We start from the raw sequence: 22,639 nt of genomic DNA, 5'->3' as shown, positions 1-22,639 counted from the left end.
TATTCCGCTCTTCTATGGGCATTGACTTCACTTTTGTTTTGCACAGTCGCTAAAGTTACTGTAACGTGTTCTCCATCTGATATTAGGCACACAGGTTGGAATGTTTTCAGAATGCTATAGCCTGTATGCCCATATTAATAGGGTCAGATTGCTCAAATGTGGTAAGATTACTTTTAGTGAATTTGGCGCCTTTTCTACGCCATCAAGACAAGCATAGTGGGAGCTATGCTAAGCTTGATGAAATGACCTCATTGTGAGCACATACCCTAATGAAGGGAGACTGCCCAGGGAAATATTTCCAGATCTTGAATTGTGAGGGATGTGAATTGTGCTTACCTTGAACAGACACAAGTTGTTCTTTGTGTTGCTTCTACAAAATCCCAGGTTGTAGCTTTGTCAGATGGCTCATCGTCACACACCCCATTAGTAGTAGCAGAAAACTTCCTTCTGTTATATTAAAAAACAATTATGGCATGAACAGAAAAACACTATAGTTATACTCTCCCCATATACCAAACAAATAGGGAGGTGAGTCATGAAGTTTACAAGTAAAATACTATCAGTTGTCTAATTACAACTACTACTGGACCATGAATGAATTGTTACTTATGTGGCAAAGTCAATATATTAGTCACAATTATCAGCTTTGCAGGCTATTTATAATGAAATACAAATGCAGCCATGTTTCCTTTTTTGGCAATACAGGACACAGAATCACACTCTTATAAATTTCTTGCCTAATACATATGAACTACTGTCTTAGGCCACATGCACACATTGAGTATTTGGTGAGTTTTTTACCCCAGTATTTGTAAGCCAAAACTAGGAGTGGGTGAAAAATGCAGAAGTGGAGCAAATGTTTCTATTATACATTTCTTCTGACCGTTCCACTCCTGGTTTTGGTTTACAAATACTGGGGTAAAAAAAACTCACCAAATACTCAATGTGTGCATGTGGCCTTTAAAAGGGAACTTGTCAGCAGGCTTTCCCATATAACCACAAAACAGCACCTTTTATCAGTCTTAAAGATCACTGCAGTAATCTGTGTATACGACTCTAGCTACCAGCAGATACATGAAAAATATTTTTAAAATTCTTCAGCAACAGATGCAAATTGACAATGTTTCAATGGGTGTTGCGGATCTGTGCTCGGCTCCTATCTCCCGCCTTCCTATATTGAGGTAGGTGGATGATTTCTCCTACATCATCTACTAAACGTTGCAAATCTGGAGCTGTGGAGCTGATGCACAGACGTGCGCAAGCAAGCTTCACTTTAACCTGATTGAGCAGATTACCCTGAAGTGAAGCAGTCTATGGTGTATGTATATTACAGGGTTTTACTCAGCGATGCACACCTGTGCAGAGCTGGGATTCAACTGTACAGGCTCGAGAGTTGCAGCGCATTGAGCGTTATTATTCAAAAATTTAAACCCTCTTCACCCTCTTTTCCATACCCCATCCCACTACCTTCACGCTTTTCTTTTCTTGACAGAGTTGGAAGGGAGAGTATTGAGGAGAAGGGAGGGTAAGCTGACGTCGAGCGGGGTGCCATTTTGCGTACAAGTTTAGGATGCCAATCTCTGCATCAAGGCAGGGATAATGGACTAGTGATACCGGAAAGTGAATTATGCGAGTACAAACCCCGCCGGCAATCTCTAAAATTGTCTACTTGGCTTGTTTCTGGTTATCTGTTGGATAATTGTATAGAATATGTACCGTATATACTCGTGCATAAGCCGAGATTTTCAGCCCATTTCTTGGGGCTGAAAGTCCCCCCCTCGGCTAATACACGAGTCATATACCTGGGGGTCAGCGGGGGCGGTTTCTGCAGCCCCCCCCCCGCTGTCTCCCTTCCTGCCTTCAGCGGTCATGTGGTACCGCTCATTAAACTCATGAATATGCGCATATTCGTGAGTGTAATGAGTGGTATCACGTGACCGCTGAAGGCAGGAAGGGAGACCGTGGAGAAACGGGGCTGCAGAGACCGTGCCAGAAGGGGGTAAGTATAGCGATATTCACCTGTCTGGGTCCATTGCTGCTCACAGCAACAGACGACATATATAAATAAACATATATATATATATATATATATATATATATATATATATATATATATATATATATATATACACACACACACACACTCACTGGCCACTTTATTAGGTACACCTGTCCAACTGTGTGTTAAGACTTAATTTCTAATCAGCCAATCACATGGCGGCAACTCAGTGCATTTAGGCATGTAGACATGGTCAAGACAATCTCCTGCAGTTCAAACCGAGCATCAGTATGGGGAAGAAAGGTGATTTGAGTGCCTTTGAACGTGGCATGATTGTTGGTGCCAGAAGGGCTGGTCTGAGAATTTCAGAAACTGCTGATCTACTGCGATTTTCACGCACAACCATCTCTAGGGTTTACAGAGAATGGTCTGAAAAAGAAAAAAAATCCAGTGAGCGGCAGTTCTGTGGCCGGAAATGCCATGTTGATGCCAGAGGTCAGAGGAGAATGGGCAGACTGGTTCGAGCTGATAGAAAGGCAACAGTGACTCAAATTGCCACCCGTTACAACCAAGGTAGGCAGAAGAGCATCTCTGAACGCACAGTGCGTCGAACTTTGAGGCAGATGGGCTACAGCAGCAGAAGACCACACTGGGTACCACTCCTCTCAGCTAAGAACAGGAAACTGAGGCTACAATTTGCACAAGCTCATCGAAATTGGACAGTAGAAGATTGGAAAAACGTTGCCTGGTCTGATGAGTCTCGATTTCTGCTGCGACATTCGGATGGTAGGGTCAGAATTTGGCGTAAACAACATGAAAGCATGGATCCATCCTGCCTTGTATCAACGGTTCAGGCTGGTGGTGGTGGTGTCATGGTGTGGGGAATTTTTTCTGGGCACTCTTTGGGCCCCTTGGTACCAATTGAGCATCGTTGCAACGCCACAGCCTACCTGAGTATTGTTGCTGACCATGTCCATCCCTTTATGACCACAATGTACCCAACATCTGATGGCTACTTTCAGCAGGATAATGCGCCATGTCATAAAGCTCGAATCATCTCAGATTGGTTTCTTGAACATGACAATGAGTTTACTGTACTCAAATGGCCTCCTCAGTCACCAGATCTCAATCCAATAGAGCATCTTTGGGATGTGGTGGAACGGGAGATTCGCATCAGGGATGTGCAGCCGACAAATCTGCGCCAACTGTGTGATGCCATCATGTCAATATGGTCCAAAATCTCTGAGGAATGCTTCCAGCACCTTGTTGAATCTCTGCCACGAAGAATTGAGGCAGTTCTGAAGGCAAAAGGGGGTCCAACCCCTTACTAGCATGGTGTACCTAATAAAGTGGCCAGTGAGTGTATATATATATATATAAACATAGTTCATAAACATCGATCAGTGGTGAGCGATGGACCGGGGGACAGACAGGTGAATATCTCAGGTGCCGGGTCCTGAGCAGGAGAGGTGAGTATGGCTTTTTTTGGGGGCATCATATGGTGGCATAGTCTATGCGGCAGCATATGGTGGCATAGTCTATGCGGCAGCATATGGTGGCATAGTCTATGCGGCAGCATATGGTGGCATAGTCTATGCGGCAGCATATGGTGGCACAGTCTATGCGGCAGCATATGGGGGCATAGTCTATGGGGCAGCATATGGGGGCATAGTCTATGGGGCAGCATCTTCTGGGGGCATAGTCTATGGGGCAGCATCTTCTGGGGGCATAATCTATGGAGCATCTTCTTAAGGGGGCATAATCTATGGAGCATCTTCTTAAGGGGGCATAATATATGGAGCATCTTCTTAAGGGGGCATAATCTATGGAGCATCTTATGGGGGCATAACCTTTATACAGCATTATATGGGGGCATATTATTCTATGGAGCATCTTATGGGGGCATAACCTTTATGGAGCATTATATGGGGCATATTATTCTATGGAGCATCTTATGGGGGGATTATTAAACTTTGTGCAGCATTATATGGGGTGTATTTTGTATGGAGCATTTTATGGGGTCCATCATGAACTGTATGGATCATTAAAATCGGGCTCCTGATTCAATATGGATATTCAAGAAGATTTAACCTACTGATCTCAAATAATTTTACTTTTATTGGTGTCTTTTTATTTTTTTAAATTTACCAGTAGCTGCTGCATTTTCCACCCTAGGCTTATAGGCGAGTCAATAAGTTTTCCCAGTTTTTTGTGGCAAAATTAAGGGGGTCGGTTTATACACCGATCGGCTTATACACGAGTATATACGTATATTCTGGTACATAAATGGCATTGAGGACACGGGTTCCAAAGGATCTACATTAGTATTTGGTTTAAATTGTATGGGCAACCCCATCTGGGGGACCCTCCTTTGGTTTTACTGTATTGACATTTCCTTCCCTTACCTTTCTCTAAACATCTCGGTCAATTTATTTAAGTACTGGTTGCTACTGTGGAAGAGGTTTAATCCCCTAAGAGAATAGAGACATTGGTGGTGCTTTGCCCCCCTACTTATTTTTAAGTAGCCAGGGTCTCCTAGGGAACATCTAGGATAAGCCAACGGTGAGCGCTCGGAGCCACTTTGCGAACAAATTAGGGTGCCAACCACCGCAGCAAGGATGGGCTGATGTAGGACGTATCAGGGTCACCTGGGGTAGTTCATGGTTTTTCCTCACCTCTTACTTTGGTTTGACAAATTTGCCTGGTAAGGCGTAAATTAGTACATGTTTGCGGTGTTGGTTTTAAATAATCTTTTAAAAAAAAAAAATTTATATATATATATATATATATATATATATATATATATATATATATATATATATATATATATATATATATATTTTTTTTTTATTTTTTTTTACAGGGCTTTACTTAGCGATGAACACCTGTGCAGGTCTGTGATTCAATTGTACAGGCTCGAGAGTTGCAGTGCTAGGTGGATGACGTAGGAGACATCAGCCATGTCCATCAAGATAGGAGGGCTAGCTATTCAGGAAGAGAGGAGACTTGAAGCACAGATCAAAACACCCATCGGGCCAGACAGCGCCGATTAGCACATGGCTGGATCTGGAAGGGAGCCAGGGCTTATACACAGATTGCTGAAGCTTTTAAAAGGTGTTTCGTTTATATGGAGAAAAACTGGTAACAAGTTCCCTTAATGTGTTGCAAAGCATGCTTCAGGCAAACAATGCAAATCTTACTTGCTCAGGGATCGGTTCATGTTGCACTCTTGCCAAACTCTATCCACCACTTGGTTAGCCAACTTTCTTGGTATTTTACCACCATGATGGCTCGTACTATCCGAATTGAAACAATCGGACACAGAAGGAAACTTCATCCACTTCTGCGCAGACTGGATATCAACTGTGGAACATAAAAAAAGTGACAATTATTTTAAAGATAAAAAAAAAACCAAGAAAAATATAAATAATTTAAAAAAAAAAAAATACAGTTTGAGCGAAAAAATTAATTACATTTTAAGAATTAACGTACATGAAAAGCAATTTCAGAAACACTGGGGTAAATTTATCAAGATTAGCATGTTATACATCAGTCAAATTTAATTTTTTGTGACTTCACTTTTTAAAATCACAAGTTACGCCAATGTTTCACTTTTTTCACTGCTTTATAAACTATGACCAAAACGATAAAAACAGGATTTTTTGGGTTGCTTACCGTAAAATCTGTTTCTCGGAGCCTTCATTGGGGGACACAGAGACCATGGGTGTATGCTGCTGCCACTAGGAGGCTGACACTATGCACAAAAAAGTTAGCTCCTCCTCCGCCGTATACACCCCACCGACCGGCAGGAAATTCCTCAGTTAGTGAGAAAGCAGTAGGAGAAGTAACGGAATAGATTGAAAACAGAACGAACAACTCAACTGTAACCAATCGACAAACATAAGAACAGGAGTTGTAGAACATGGGAGGGTGCTGTGTCCCCCAATGAAGGCTCCGAGAAACAGATTTTACGGTAAGCAACCCAAAAAATCCTGTTTTCTCGTTCGCCTTATTGGGGGACACAGAGACCATGGGACGTCCCAAAGCAGTCCCTGGGGTGGGAAACAAACTTCCATCAGGCCAGTGGACTCACCACCGCGGCCTGCAGAATCCTTCTACCTAGGCTGGCGTCCGCCGAAGCATAGGTGTGGACCCTGTAGAATTTCACAAAAGTGTGAACCGAAGACCACGTTGCAGCTTTGCAAAGCTGCAGCGCGGAAGCTCTGTGGCGCACCTCCCAGGAGGCACCCACCGCCCGGGTAGAGTGCGCTCTGATCCCTGAAGGAGCTGCACGATGCTTGACCCGGTATGCCTCCAAAATTGCCGATCTGATCCAGCGAGCAATAGTGGCCTTTGAGGCTGGGTGACCTTTCCTTGCACCGTCTGGAATGATAAACAGAGAGTCTGACTTCCGCAAGGAAGATGTCCTGGCTAGATAAGACTCTCAATGCCCTGACCAGGTCCAGCTTGTTCAAGGATCGCTCCCGAGGATGAGCTGGGCTCGGGCAGAAGGATGGCAGAACAATGTCCTCATTGAGGTGAAACGAAGATACCACCTTCGGAAGGAAAGAGGGCGGAGGCCGCAGAACTACCTTGTCCTGATGAAGTACCAAGAAGGGAGAGCGGCAAGAAAGGGCCGCTAATTCCGACACACGTCGGATGGAAGTAATGGCCACCAGAAAGGCCACCTTCCAAGAAAGGAGGGCAAGGGAAACATCCCTGAGAGGTTCAAAAGGAGGACCTTGCAGAACCCCAAGAACGAAATTAAGATCCCAAGGATCCACGGGCGCTCGGTACGGAGGAACCGTGTGAGCCACACCCTGAAGAAAGGTTTTGACCTGGGGCCGGGAGGCCAGCGTCTTCTGAAATAAAATGGACAGTGCGGAAACTTGACCCTTAAGGAACTGAGAGCAAGCCCCGCATCCAGCCCTGTCTGAAGAAACGCCAGAACAGAAGGAAGCGAAAAAACCATGGCCGCAATGTCATTGGCCTCACACCAGGAGAAATAGGCTTTCCAAGTACGGTAATAGATCTTGGAAGAGGAAGGCTTTCTGGCGCGGATCATGGTATGAATCACTCGATCAGAGAATCCTGCCCGTTTCAAAACCTTGGTCTCAACAGCCACGCCGTTAAATTGAGCGACCGAGAATTGGGGTGGCAAATCGGGCCTTGCGACAGCAGATCTGCCCTGTCGGGAAGCTTCCAGGGGGCGTCCGCGAGAAGGTTGACAATGTCCGCGAAGCAAGACCTTCTGGGCCAATTCGGGGCGATGAGGACGACTGGAATCCCTTCTGCCTTGATTTTCTTCAACAGCTTGGGAAGAAGAGGCAAGGGAGGGAACAGGTAGGGGAGCTCGAACTGTGACCAAGGAACGGCCAGAGCGTCGGCGCCCCCTGCCAGGGGGCCCCGAGACCTGGACACGAATTGTGGTACCTTCCTTTTGAGGAGAGACGCCATGAGGTCTACGTCCGGGGTTCCCCACCGACGGCAGAGCAGATGAAACACCTCCGGATGTAGGGAGGATTCCCCTGCCGCGAGACCCTCGCGGCTTAGAAAATCGGCGGCCCAGTTGTCCACGCCGGGAATGTGAACCGCGGAAATTGTTGGAACAAAGGTCTCTGCCCATTGAAGAATTCTGGACACTTCCGCCAGGGCTGAGACACTCCGTGTCCCCCCTTGTCGGTTGATATACGCCACCGCTGTGGCATTGTCTGTTTGAATCCTGACAGGCAGGCCCTTGAGGCGCCGTTCCCAGTGGACGAGAGCCAGAAGGATCGCTCGTATCTCTAGGACATTGATCTGCAGAGCTGATTCCTGAGTCGACCATCGACCCTGAACAGTGTGATTGCAGAACACTGCACCCCAGCCGATGAGGCTGGCGTCCGTTGTGACAATCTGGGAAGAGAGGACCGCCCCGAGAGAATGAGGGGAGACGTCAACCACCAGTTGAGAGACCGCTTGATCCGGCATGAAAGACGAACCGGACGATCCAGAGACAGAGCCGACCTGTTCCACCTGGACAAAATGGCCTGCTGGAGGGGCCTGGCGTGAAAACTGGGCAAAGGGAACTGCCTCTATTGCTGCCACCATCTTCGCCAGAGTCCTCATGGCTGTCCTGAGAGATGAAAACCGTGCGATCTGTAGTGATCGGACGCCCTGCTGCAGGGAAAGAATCTTGTCTTGTGGGAGAAATACCCTTGACCGACGAGTGACGTGCTTGTGGCCTTTGCTGGTTGGAAGGGTTTTCCGCCGCATTGAAACGGCGGAAAGACCGAAAGGGACGGAACTGACGCCTTGGAGGAGGTCTGCGAGACTTGGATTGGGGGAGAAGAGAACCCGTACCTCCGGTAGCGTCCTTAATAATCTGGTCCAATTGGGACCCAAAGAGACGCACTCCTTGAAAAGGCAGATTAGTCAGACTTTTTAGAGGACAAGTCCGCCTGCCAGGCCTTGAGCCAATTTGTACGTCGGATTGCCACGATGTTGCTTGACGCCTGAACCGCGCAAGATGCGGCATCCAAGGAAGCAGAAAGCAGATAATCCCCCGCATGGGAAATCTGATTGGCGAGATCGGCCAAATGCTCCGGTTGTGCCTTATCCAGAATGCCCTGCCGAAGGTCCTCTGCCCAAGCGGATATAGCCTTTGCTGCCCAAGATGAAGCAAACACTGGACATACCGCCGCAGATGCCGCCTCGAAGGAAGACTTTGCTAGGGATTCTATGATTCTGTCATTAGAATCTTTTAGAGACGCTACACCCGACAGCGGAAGAACAGTATTATTAGAGAGTCTGGATACGGGAGGGTCCACTGAAGGAGAAGCGGCCCAGTTGTCCGTGAGCTCTTTAGCAAACGGATACAGCACGCCGAGACGCTTTCCTCTTTGAAAGCGTCTAGTCGGATCTTCCCTTTCCTTGGTAAAAATCTTCCCAAACTCGGAATGAAAGGGAAACACCCTGGAAGGTGTTTCCGCCCGTCTGAACGAAACCTCCTGATCTGAGGATTTCGCAGGGGCGTCAGTGATGTCGAAGGTATGGTGAATCGCGGCAATGAGGTTCTGCACCGTAACCTTCATGTTCGCATCCTGATCCGAATCCAGCTCTAAGACCCCTTCAGATTCCGAAAGCGCTTCACCTGACTCGGGAGAGGAGGCCCGAGAGGGAGACTGCTGGGGAGTATGGGGTGAGGTAGGGCGAGGAGAGGACTCCGCCTGGAGATCCTGCCTGGGTCTCTTGCGACTGACACTGGCTGGCTCAGATGGGACGTCCTGGGACGTGCTAGGTCCCGCAGAAGCTCCCAAGGGCAACTTATCCAGAACGGCTACTAGGGACCGAGACACCTTGGTGAGGTCTGCCACCGACTGTGATAGGGAGGAGGCCCAACCCGGCAAAGGGGGCTCACTCACCCCTGGGGCTATGGATGGCTCCTGAGCGGCGTCGGGCTGTGCAGGGGAGGGCCGAAGAGCGGGTACGATCAGCCTTAGGGATAGACATTGTGAAAAACCTGAGGTAGTGCCGGAAGGTTGGGGGACAGAGGGCGGAGAAGGGTCAGTCTGCCGTGCAGAACTACTCACGGTCCGGTGTCCCCAAAAGCGATGCTGCTCGACCTGTCCGGGGATGTAGATCAGGGAGAAGTCCGGCTGGCCGTCCCAAAGAGGCAAAAAGCCGCTTGCAGAAACTGCTCAGGGGCTGGGGAGCCTCTCCAGCTGCGTCCGGCTGGCAGGCTGTGAAGATGGCGCCTGCCTGTAGAAAAGCGCGGGTCCCGGGGAAGGGAGGTCCTCGCAGGGTTAATAATTGCTGCCCTCTAGCCATAATATGCTGGGCAGGAGAGGGAAAGGCGGGGGGAGGGCCTGTGGAGAGCGGGAGTGAAGCCCGCTTAGTAGAAAGGGGCGGGGGGCGTGGCCGCGACGCTGCGGTAGGCCCGAACACAAGCCGGGGCCTAAATTAGTTGCGGCGGCCGCCTGTCAGCAGGGGGTCGGCGCGGAAGACGCGTCGCAACACCGGGCCGCGTCCCTGCCCAGAACTGCTCGACTCCAGCGCTACCCCTGCAGAGATGGAAAAAAGGGGGAAGCACAGAACGAGGCCCGTGAAGACCCGGGGCCTGCATGGATGCGGTGACCGTGGGGGGATGCGGGGCGTGCAGGGACCCTAACGTGGTCCCCCTGGCGACCGCTCCAAGAGAAAACGCCGGGGGAAGACTGACATACTCACCCAGGCAGGGGGCCTTACAATAAAGGTACCTGAAAATCCCACGCTGTCTGTCTCTATGAAATCCGCGCCTCATCCAACCTTCAGGCTCTGGTAGGCGAGAGGGTGGGAGGCGGGGGGCAAGGACCGTCCGTGCGGCTGGCACCTACTTGTGCGAGGCTCCTGGTCCTGCTCCGGAGACCTGAGGATACGGGGTGGCAGTACACGCCGTACTCATAGTCTCTTTGTGGGAGTACGGATGTGACTGTTCACTCCGTATCCCTCCGGAACCTGCAAAGAAACGACGCACACTGAGGTAGATATGGGTCTAATAAAAGACCCGTGTCCACCTCCTACTGACACTAAGCTAAACTGAGGAATTTCCTGCCGGTCGGTGGGGTGTATACGGCGGAGGAGGAGCTAACTTTTTTGTGCATAGTGTCAGCCTCCTAGTGGCAGCAGCATACACCCATGGTCTCTGTGTCCCCCAATAAGGCAAACGAGAATTTGGTTTAACCCAATATTTACACCATTCAGGTAATAGAGTATATATTATAAGAATAGATTACTTGTTTGGACTTCTTCTGGCGAAGTTGGTGGTGTCAGTGTTACTGAAGACATGGCTGGATCTCGAGAAGGAGGCACTTGAACACCTAAATATGTGTTTGAACAATGAGTGGATCCAGATGAGCTGACTGTAGGGATGTCTGACTGAGGGACAAGCACAAAGCATGCTGGATAGACCATTCGAACTCCGGCTACAAAGAAAAAAAAACAAAACAATTAATAAAAACAGAAGATGATCTTGTTCATTACCTTTAGAACTGAAAAGCCAAATCAAATGCTACACTATAAAGTTTATAAAACTCTTCACCTAACCTTAGGATAGGTCAGCAACATCAGGTTGTGGTGGTCCAACACCCAGTACCAACAATGATGAGCAGATTTTTTTCCCAAGTAAATAGGAGCTGAGCTGGAGTTCACGGTAACATACACTACACGGTTCACTGGCCTGTACTGAAAATCAGTTCTGTTCATTTACTATATCGTTAGTCAGTGTGGGAGGTTATCGGACCCCCTTGATATGATACTGATGGCCTATCCTAAGGATTGGTCATCAATACTATAAGCCTGTATAACTCCTTTTATAAGGTATCACCAATCCACTGAATAGGTGATACTTAGATCAGTGTGTGGGCCCCACCCATAGGGACATCTACAATTATTACTGTGTGTATTTAACAACAAACCTGTTAGATATCATTTTCATTTATTTTACTCACTTGTATAGCGCCATTAAAGGGGTTGTCCGGGCTTTTCACATAAACTCACTGCATATCTGGAATGCTGACAATAAGTAATTTACCTTTTGTGGCCAGTTTCCAAGATATGATCTCTTGCTTCTATGAAAAACGTCCAGGGGGGGGGTTCTGGCATTGAAATGAGAACTGGTCGTTTCCTCCTCACTAGTTTCACTTTCCATAGATCACTGTTCAGCGTGTGTCTAGGGGAGGAGCAGGTGGGTGGTTCTGCTCTAGGCACTGAGGCTGCTAGAGGGGGAGGATTTGTTACTGTGTGAGAAGGGATAGGCTTCATGTGGACGGGGAGGGCCTGCAGCTATGGAGGGTGGGGTTGTTGCTATAGAGGGCATGTTTTTAGTAGAGTAGGAGGAAACGACCAGTTCTAATCTCAATGCCAGAACACACGACCCCTGGACGTTTTTCATAGAAGCAAGAGATCATATCTTGGAAACGCTGCAAACTGGCCACAGAAGGTAAATTACTTATTATCAGCATTCTGCAGCCCAGATATGCACTGAGATTATGTGAAAAGCCCGGACAACCCCTTTAATTCCACAGCGGTGACTATATAAAAAAAAAAAAAAATCACTGACCTCACTGGGGCTCACAATCTAAATTCCCTATCAATGTCTGACTGTGGGAGGAACCCAAAGAAAACCCACGCAAACAGGTGGAGAAGATACAAAACTACTTGCAGGTGCTGTCCTGTGGGGATTTGAACCTAGGACCCACACGGTTATGCCATCTTATTATAGAATGACAGTGCATTGTGGTCTCCACCTCTCAGCCTGGTTACATTATATTATGAGAGATTTGGGTTTTTAGCACTTATGTAGATAGTACGATTTAAGGAAATTGAGCAGCAAGAAAGCGGAAAAGAGGAAAAATTATAAAAGCAAAATCCACGTCAATAAAATGCTATCTAAAGTGGATATCAGCACCTGAACACTTTGTTCTTGGTGTATGCAGTAACAAGCCATTCATACACAGTCCATGCAGTATGTTTTCAGAACAAACTTTACCAGATTGCAGCAAGGTCATATGGTTTAGTCTACAATACCTCGTGTGGGAGACATACTACTACAACACACTTCCACTAATACTGAAACTTTCAGCTTTAACAACACAAAACAAACCTGGAAACCTTTACTGGAAAGCCTACAGTAAGAGACCTTTTCGAGACTCACCCACTAAAACCTCCACGGCTGCCAGCGAATCGTCCTCCCAATCCATTTCCTCCTGCTTTTCCTCTGGGCACTCTTTTATAGTGGATGAAATGGGATAAAACTGTTTCCATTCCCCTATTAATTTCTTGGTAGAAGAATCAGACATCTTGAATGATTGCCCTGTGAGGGTTCCATTTAAGCCAAATGGGCTCAAGATAACTGGAAAAGTGAAGAGTTTATTCAATTTTTACATATGTAGATGTACCAAGGAAAAAAAATAATTTGCTTTCCTGCCATAATCATTAATGCAAACACATGCACATATTACAGCAGGTGAAGTGACCGATATCTGCTTCTGAATGACACCACCATACCTTGAAATGGGCTACTTGACTGCTGGGCTAAGTTAAGGTGCTCCTCGCTGAGAAGGTACACTGGTTGGTGCTGGTTAATTTCTACACTTGTGCAAACATTGCTGTCCCCATGAAGAAAGAAGGTAAACGAGCAGGACAAATGCTCACTGAAACAAAAAGAAAGATTATTAAAAAAATAAATAAAAATAAATGAAAGACATTGCAAACCGGACAAACCGTATATGGATTCAGCAATTCCTTTCCCTATACCTGAAGAAAAAAACAAAACCACCCACATCTTCCACGAAAACAAATTCTCGAGTTTTCTTTTTCTCAAGAGAAAATATAATATTTCCTCATCTTCTTTCCTAGAGTACCAAATCCTCAAAAACACCATACAATCCTTTCTGGACCTAAAATTCAATTTCTCTGAAGCATCTGTAAAGTTATTGAATAATCATGAGCACCAGATCTTTTGGAGCCATAGCTTCATATATGATAATTTTAATAACACATTATTACTTAAAAATCCCTCAATGTTGAGTTGGGAGAAGGATCTCAACTCTTCATTCTCTGCTGAAAGTTGGGAGGACGCTCTTTCTTCAGCTTACCAATCTGTAATGTCCATCCCACTACAGGAGACCCACTATAAAACTATCTCCAGATGGTATTACACTCCCAACAAACTGGCTCACATAGGTTCCTCAAACTCCCCACTTTGTTGGTGAGGATGCAGCCAAAAAGGGGATATTCTGCATGTCTTTTGGGGATGCCCAATGACAAAATTGTTATGGTCTCAAATCTCTTCATGTATAATCAACAAAATATTTGGAAAGCCTTTCAACCTTACTCCCTGCATTGCCCTGCTTTCATTAAATTTGGACGAAATAGATCATTCACTGAGACCTATTTTCAATCTCATATGTCTCGTCACGAAGAACACCATAGCATACCATTGGAAATCCAATTTTTTGCCTAGTTCTAATGACAATTAAACTGATCAAACAACATAGATCACATGAGTTACAATTCGCTCTTCATAACGATCACTTCAACAAATTCTTCAAGAAATGGTCTGTATGGGACCATGTCTTCCCTCCCCCGTTAGTATGAGTTTGGTAGGATTTTTATTTAACAAAGTGGTCCCTCAACTTGATTTGTGACATACCGTTTATTGTACTTTATCCATTACTTCGATCGCTATGTTTGCGCTTGCACTTGATTTTGTATGATCTAATATCTGTTGCGTCAATTAATGACTCGATGTTATGGTCTTGTTTTATTATGAAAAAGAATAAAACTTTGGAAAAGAAAAACAAAACCACCGATCCGTCACTTGGATGAGTATTGCATAGAAACAGTCCGTGTGATATTTTGCATTCAAGGGGACCTAGGATATATACTATGAGCAATAACAAAGCGATAATGGAATTGGTCCCTATTCTGGAACTTAAAGGAAACCTGTCACCAGGTTTGGCCGATACAAGTTACGGCCACCACTTTTCAGGGCTGATATACAGCATTCTATAATGCTGTATATCTGCCCCCAACCCAACTTAGAACTGAAAAATAACTTATTATGCTTTCCTGCGGAGACGTCCGGTAGGTGTCGTTCTTCTTAGTCCAGCGCCTCCTATCTTCTTAAGATCACCATCCTCCTTGTTTCGTGTGGATGACGTGTCCCTGTATCATCCTCAGTGTCTCCCTGGCACTGCGCTCCTGCGCAGGTGTAGTTATCTGCACTGCTGAGGGCAGAGCAAAGTACTGCAGTGTGCAGGCGCAGGGCCTCTCTGACCTTTCCCGGTGCCTGCGCACTGCAGTACTCTGCTCTGCCCTCAACAGTGCAGATAACTACACCTGCGCAGGAGCGCGATGCCAAGGAGACTGCGTAGACGATGCAGGTACGCGTCATCTACATGAACCAAGAAGAACGACAGCGATTGTAAGAAGATAGGTGGCACCGGACCAAGAAGAGCGACACCAATCAAACCAGACCACCCCGCAGGTCAGTATAATAGAAGTTATTTTTCAGATCTTCTAGATTGGTTGGGGGCAGATATAGAGCATTATAGAATGCTGTCAAAAAAGGGATAAAAATTATCCAAAAGACACCACTTCACAAAGATAGCAAAAAAAAAAAAAAAAAAAAAAAAATCTTTATTAGAGATATAAACATACAAATGTAAAGATAGTATGAACCGTGTGTACCACGAAACATGTATGTGGTATAGAAAAAAAATGGGAAATCAAGTCCACACATATAGTGGAACAGACCAAAATTCAGGCTGCAACATACAGTGCCTACAAGTAGTATTCAACCCCCTGCAGATTTAGCAGGTTTGATAAGATGCAAATAAGTTAGAGCCTTCAAACTTCACACAAGAGCAGGATTTATTAACAGATGCATAAATCTTACAAACCAAAAAGTTATGTTGCTCAGTTAAATTTTAATAAATTTTAAACATAAAAGTGTGGGTCAATTATTATTCAACCCCTAGGTTTAATATTTTGTGGAATAACCCTTGTTTGCAATTACAGCTAATAATCGTCTTTTATAAGACCTGATCAGGTCGGCACAGGTCTCTGGAGTTATCTTGGCCCACTCCTCCATGCAGATCTTCTCCAAGTTATCTAGGTTCTTTGGGTGTCTCATGTGGACTTTAATCTTGAGCTCCTTCCACAAGTTTTCAATTGGGTTAAGGTCAGGAGACTGACTAGGCCACTCCAACACCTTGATTTTTTCCCTCCTGAACCAGGCCTTGGTTTTCTTGGCTGTGTGCTTTGGGTCGTTGTCTTGTTGGAAGATGAAATGAAGACCCATCTTAAGATCCTTGATGGAGGAGCGGAGGTTCTTGGCCAAAATCTCCAGGTAGGCCGTGCTATCCATCTTCCCATGGATGCGGACCAGATGGCCAGGCCCCTTGGCTGAGAAACAGCCCCACAGCATGATGCTGTCACCACCATGCTTGACTGTAGGGATGGTATTCTTGGGGTCGTATGCAGTGCCATCCAGTCTCCAAACGTCGCGTGTGTGGTTGGCATCAAAGATCTCGATCTTGGTCTCATCAGACCAGAGAACCTTGAACCAGTCTGTCTCAGAGTCCTCCAAGTGATCATGAGCAAACTGTAGACGAGCCTTGACATGACGCTTTGAAAGTAAAGGTACCTTACGGGCTCGTCTGGAACGGAGACCATTGCGGTGGAGTATGTTACTTATGGTATTGACTGAAACCAATGTCCCCACTGCCATGAGATCTTCCCGGGGGCTCCTTCCTTGTTGTCCTTGGGTTAGCCTTGACTCTTCGGACAAGCCTGGCCTCGGCACGGGAGGAAACTTTCAAAGGCTGTCCAGGCCGTGGAAGGCTAACAGTAGTTCCATAAGCCTTCCACTTCCGGATGATGCTCCCAACAGTGGAGACAGGTAGGCCCAACTCCTTGGAAAGGGTTTTGTACCCCTTGCCAGCCTTGTGACCCTCCACGATCTTGTCTCTGATGGCCTTGGAATGCTCCTTTGTCTTTCCCATGTTGACCATGTATGAGTGCTGTTCACAAGTTTGGGGAGGGTCTTAAATAGTCAGAAAAGGCTGGAAAAAGAGATAATTAATCCAAACATGTGAAGCTCATTGTTCTTTGTGCCTGAAATACTTCTTAATACTTTAGGGGAACCAAACAGAATTCTGGTGGTTTGAGGGGTTGAATAATAAATGACCCTCTGAATAAACTTTTCACAATTTAAAAAAAAATTAAACAAAGAAATAACATTCTTTTTTGCTGCAGTGCATTTCACACTTCCAGGCTGATCTACAGTCCAAATGTCACAATGCCAAGTTAATTCCGAATGTGTAAACCTGCTAAATCTGCAGGGGGTTGAATACTACTTGTAGGCACTGTAGTTAAATGATCATAGTAAAGCTCTACCAGGTCAGGTCTATAAAAAACCACGACCAAATGGAACAGTAAGTCTCATCAATTGATCTTACCCATGTTGCTGTAGGCCTCTGTCTGATACCACTGAACGCCCCCATACGCGTTTTGTGGATATGCTTTGTCAAAGGGAGTATAGAATGCTGTGTATCAGCGCTGAAAGGCGGTGGCCCTAACTCATATAGGCCAAAATTGCTGACTGGTTCCCTTAAGAGTATGTTCACACATTGTTTTTGCAGCCCTTTTCTCTGCTGCCAAAAACTTCACTCTTTGCAGTAAAAGTGCTGCATATATAACAAATGGCAGTGCTTTTTTACTGCATTTTTCAAGCAGATTACATGTGATTTGTCTACAGAATATGTTACTAAGTTAGCTTTATTCATCCAAAAATTCAAGGTTTTTTTTGCAGTTTCTCAAACATGATGAAAGAATTGGCTTGCCACAGATTTTACAAAGGTTTAGGTACATTTACACTGAAAAATAATTATGGAACAAGCGCTCTTAAAACGGCTTGCTTCATGATCATGAAGTGTAAACAGGCGGCTGATCACAAAACACTCCTTTATTGGCCAAAAATGATCGCTTGTGTGGCAAAAAAAAAAAATTCTTGGCGGTGTAGTGACCTGTGTACAGGAGTTGCACTGCCGAGAGCAATAGTAGACTATGTGCACTGAGGAATTTATTACAATTGGTCAGTGTGCATCGTTTGACTGGGTGGGTAAACCGCTTATTAAATGCCCACTGATCACTAAAGATTCATGTAGCCAGACTCTACTGTACTTTTAATGCTGCAGTCCTGCCTGCACAATCCATTTTCAATATGACTTTTAATGGTACGGATAATCATAAAAATAACCTATTGTTTCTGAATTTACGTGAAAAACAAAATTAAAAATCCTGAAAAATATTTTAGTGGTCAGTGTCAACCAGGGCTGTGGAGTCGGTAAGCCACAGTTGCGACTCCGACTCCTGGATTTTATCAGGCTCCGACTCCAACTCCTTCATAAATGGCCAATTCATAACAACAAATTTACTGTTGTAAAATATTAAACATCGTGCTTATTCAGTTTCTCACCATCATATAAGTAATCAGACCACTTAGAGCAGGGGTCCCCAACCGCCGGTCCGCGGACACAAGGGGAGCCGGGGGGCGGTGCAGCAGCTGATACTCACCCTGCATCCAGCGGCGGCTTCATCCAGCGGCGGCTTCATCCAGCGCTGAGCGGTCACGTGCTACCGCTCATTTAAGGTCATGAATATGGACGCCACTCATCTCCCATAGGCGTGGCGTCCATATTCATGGACCTTAATGAGCGGTAGCACGTGACCGCTCCGCACAGGAAGAAGCTGAAGCGCCGCGAGATGCAGGGAGGGAAGTTCAGCGACGTGAGGGTAAGTATGATGGGGAGGATGGGGGAGCCAAGCGGAGCCATAAATATAAGGGAGAGATAGTGGGAGCGGAGCCATATACACAGGGGAGGGAGAATGGGAGCGAAGCCATATACACAGGGGAGGGAGAATGGGAGCGAAGCCATATACACAGGGGAGGGAGAATGGGAGCGAAGCCATATACACAGGGGAGGGAGAGTGGGAGCGGAGCCATATACACAGGGGAGGGAGAATGGGAGCGGAGCCATATACACAGGGGAGGGAGAATGGGAGCGGAGCCATATACACAGGGGAGGGAGAATGGGAGCGAAGCCATATACACAGGGGAGGGAGAATGGGAGCGAAGCCATATACACAGGGGAGGGAGAGTGGGAGCAGAGCCATATACACAGGGGAGGGAGAGTGGGAGCAGAGCCATATACACAGGGGAGGGAAAGTGGGAGCGGAGCCATATACACAGGGGAGGGAGAGTGGGAGCGGAGCCATATATACAAGGGAGGGAGAGTGGGAGCGGAGCCATATATACAAGGGAGGGAGAGTGGGAGCGGAGCCATATATACAAGGGAGGGAGAGTGGGAGCGGAGCCATATATACAAGGGAGGGAGAGTGGGAGCGGAGCCATATATACAAGGGAGGGAGAGTGGGAGCGGAGCCATATATACAAGGGAGGGAGCGTGGGAGCGGAGCCATATATACAAGGGAGGGAGCGTGGGAGCGGAGCCATATATACAAGGGAGGCCGGGAGAGTGGGAGCGGAGCCATGTATACAAGGGAGGGAGAGTGGGAGCGGAGCCATATATACAAGGGAGGGAGAGTGGGAGCGGAGCCATATATACAAGGGAGGGAGAGTGGGAGCGGAGCCATATATACAAGGGAGGGAGAGTGGGAGCGGAGCCATGCATACAGGATGGGACAGGGGAGCCATGTATACAGGATAGAAGAGTGGGAGCAGAGCCATGCATACAGGATAGGAGGATGGGAGCGGAGCCATGTATACAGGATGGGAGAGTGGGAGCAGAGCCATGTATACAGGATGGGAGAGTGGGAGCCATGCATACAACAGGGGGAGCCACACAGAGCTGGACGGGGGGGACCACACATACATTTTCTGATGATTAGAAAATAATCAGCATGTACAGTACTCCAGTACAATTGTTCTTAAGTGCTCAATGCTCCATTTCCTTGTAGGTTCCAATCATCATTAGCAGTGACGGTCATCAGTAGAAGTAGCCCAGTGCTCCCACTGAGACAGAAACAAGCCAGGTGCTCCCACTCATTCAAAACCTATGGTGAGTTGAGTCACATTAAAAATGTTATAATTAAATGATAAATATGCACTGCTAAACTACAACCGCGTCCATAGCCCCGCCCCCTTATGACCAAAGTCCCGCCCCTGTCACACCTCCATCCCCGCCCTGCCGGGCCATGGAAGAATGGTCTTGGTTCAAGGCGGTCCCTGGTGCAAAAAAGGTTGGGGACCACTGACTTAGAGCAAAAACTACATTTATTAGAATACAATTAGAATATAGCAAATAACTTTTATAAACTTTTCTAAACTGTAAGTAAATATGCAATAAACACTTTTATGCAGTTAATAAGAAGAAATCTATAAATTTGTCCTCAGAAAAAGTATTGCCTCTGTCAGATCCTCCTTCATGGATGCCCTCAAATCTGATCTAATTATTTTGAGAGCAGAGAACAACCTCTCTACACTAACTTGTGTTGGTGGCAAAGCAGTAACCACTCGGGCAACATCTCTGACAATGTCAGGATACAGAGGAATCGCTTGTTGCACTGTTATTTTTGATGAACGGTCAAATTTCTCAATTTCTTTTAGTGCACATGAAAAATTCTGCTGAAATGTACTGGCTGTGTTCCTTGATGGGGATGACTCTTCTATGCGGGAACGCTTTGCACGGTCCTTGTGATCCAAATATTTTTCGAAATTAAATTCTTCATCAGTTGATGATGAGGGTGAAGATGTGGCAGGACGACCAAATTCTTCTTGTTCCTCCTGACTGTTCTGCAACCCTTTCATCCTTACTGCTATTTCAAACAGAGCTTCTTTTCCTTTACTTAGCTGTTGATCATCTAGAAGAATCCGATGCATTGGGTCTACATAAACAGCTGCCAAAAGAATGTTATTTTGTAATAGTAGCTCCTCTCTCCGTTTCATTGATGTAGCAATGCCACTTGCAATTAACCCTCCTCTTTGGGACAGGCGAAACATCAGGTTCTTCCACTCCTTTAAGAAAATACCTGGAGTTGAGTCCTCTGCTTGTAATTTTTTAGTCACTGTAAATGGGTGCTCTAGCAATTTTTCCAGCTCAGTCACCTGATTCCACTGACTTTCATTTAGCGTCAGTTGAGGGTTAGCCATGTCTAAAAGAAAGGTTTTCAGTTCAACCAAGCACTGAATCATTAAGTAAGTACTGCCCCATCGTGTGGCTTGATCAATAATTGCCCCTTTTCCAGCACGTCTCTTCAAAATTGAGTCAACTTTAGGGGTTCTGGCAACAGTAGCCAATTTTCTCACCTTGCCAAATCAGTGCAGCAGCATGTCCTTCTTGCAGACTGTCTCTTATAGCCAGCTGTAGCGTATGCACAACACAGCGCATGTGATGAATGAAAGAACATATTGACACAGTTTCAACAAGATCATCTAAACTATCATGTTGCTGTTCATCTGAAGCAACTTCAGTTTGCTCCTCAGTTACAATACTGTGTTCCTCTATTTCAAACATTTCTGTGTCTGTGGACCCAGAATGTTCTTCTAGCTGCTGGTCACCATCATTACTCTCATTCATTAGCTTAATAGTACTTATCATATTTGAAGCATTGTCAGTTACGACAGAAAGAACTTGCTCTTTTTTAAGTTCATAGTCTTGCAGAACCTTTTCCACCAAGACCTGGAGAAACTCACTGGTGTGATGAGCTTTGGTGTCTTTTACTGCCAATGTCTTGGTAACTATTTCATTTTTGTCACAAACAAATCGGACATTGATGGCAAAATAGTTCACTCTGTGACGTGTGCAGGCATCCATTTTAAGAAACAGAAAGCGTCCCTTGAGAGTTTTTTTAAGTTCTTCCTTTTGTTTAAAAGCTTCTTCGATTACTAATTTTCTAATTCTCTCTCCAGAGAAACACCAAGCTTGCGGGCCATTTCCCCATTCAGACACATAAAAGCTGGTCGTGAAAATAATGAAATAGGCACACTATCCTTTACAACAAGCTCTATGATCTGTTTTTTAAATGTATCTACTGTCATTGTCACAGTAACTTTGTCACTGACAAAATATCTTGCAACTGATGGCTGCAAAGTTCTCTGCTCCTTTGTTTGGCTGGAAGAGCTGGGCACTGGTTCATTGGTTTGGATGCAGTCTCTCATCCACTGCTTTCAGTACTTTTGGATGAAAGCGCTGTAAATGTCTCTTTAGATTAGAAGCTCTGGTAGGAGCATTTTTATCTTTGCCTGAATATGCACTCATCTTGGCTTCACAGCATTTGTTTTCGTCTGGATCATTTGTCATACACTGACAGACAATGTTTTCTATCTTGAGTGATGGTGAAATGTTCAAATACAGCTGATTTAATGTGATGCTTCTTTGACATTCTCAGGTTTTTAATTCTGCATTCACAATCCAAATGACAATTGTTTTTCCTAAAAACAATTGTACAAAATTATTGCCAGGTCGTACAACTGATATAGTGGTCAGTAATACTGTTATTATTCCTCATGTACTCACCGTTAACTGATGCAAAGTTTGTTGAAAGGATAATGCTTCTTACAGTCTTCCTCTTCTGAGTAGCAGGCAGCTGTGAGATGCTTGGAAGACGCACACGTAGTATGATCTAGTCTAGAGGAGGAGCTTTACTACTAAGAATTTGCAACACATTTTCACTTTCAGTTTCATACATTGTAAGTAGGGGGGTTGGGGCAGCACGAGGTTAACCAAGTATAAGATTAGATAAGGGCAGTGGAGAACAGTGACACACAAGAAGTAAGAAATGTCTATCTCCAGCAGAACTGCTTATCACTGTTGTTCATAGTTTGATAGAACATATATATTTGAGTAACATTTATAAAATTCATATGAAAGTTCAATTATGAAATATTAATACATTTTTTTTAAAGCTGGAGTCGGAGTCGGTACATTTCTACCGACTCCAACCAAAACTAACTCCGACTCCACGACTCCGACGCCACAGCCCTGGTGTCAACTGAGCTATAACTGCGGTATAGCAAAGACTATTCATCTTTTTAGACAGTTAGGGTGATCAATGAGTGGAACAAGCTGCCACGAGAGGTGGTGAGTTCTCCTT

At 45.7% G+C, this 22,639-nt stretch overlaps 1 protein-coding gene across 2 annotated transcripts in view; it reads right to left on the bottom strand.

Annotated features, from left to right (window-relative positions):
* MED13 (mediator complex subunit 13) overlaps positions 1–22,639 on the bottom strand; it is a 158,959-nt gene that overhangs the window by 78,914 nt on the left and 57,406 nt on the right. For both annotated transcript variants that reach the window (XM_073573172.1, XM_073573177.1), the window contains exons 4-8: positions 13,025–13,170; positions 12,672–12,869; positions 10,753–10,941; positions 5,200–5,362; positions 337–447 (exon numbers count right to left, since the gene is read on the bottom strand). In XM_073573172.1, coding sequence (XP_073429273.1) covers positions 337–447; positions 5,200–5,362; positions 10,753–10,941; positions 12,672–12,869; positions 13,025–13,170 — 807 coding nt within the window. The remainder of the gene's footprint in view (positions 1–336; positions 448–5,199; positions 5,363–10,752; positions 10,942–12,671; positions 12,870–13,024; positions 13,171–22,639) is intronic.

The sequence above is a fragment of the Dendrobates tinctorius genome, unplaced genomic scaffold, assembly GCF_039654945.1.
Source record: "Dendrobates tinctorius isolate UK_male_01 unplaced genomic scaffold, ASM3965494v1 ptg000007l, whole genome shotgun sequence".
Lineage (NCBI taxonomy): Eukaryota > Metazoa > Chordata > Amphibia > Anura > Dendrobatidae > Dendrobates > Dendrobates tinctorius.
The sequence above is the reverse complement of the archived record's forward strand: the minus strand, read 5'-3'. Positions and strand labels throughout refer to the sequence as shown.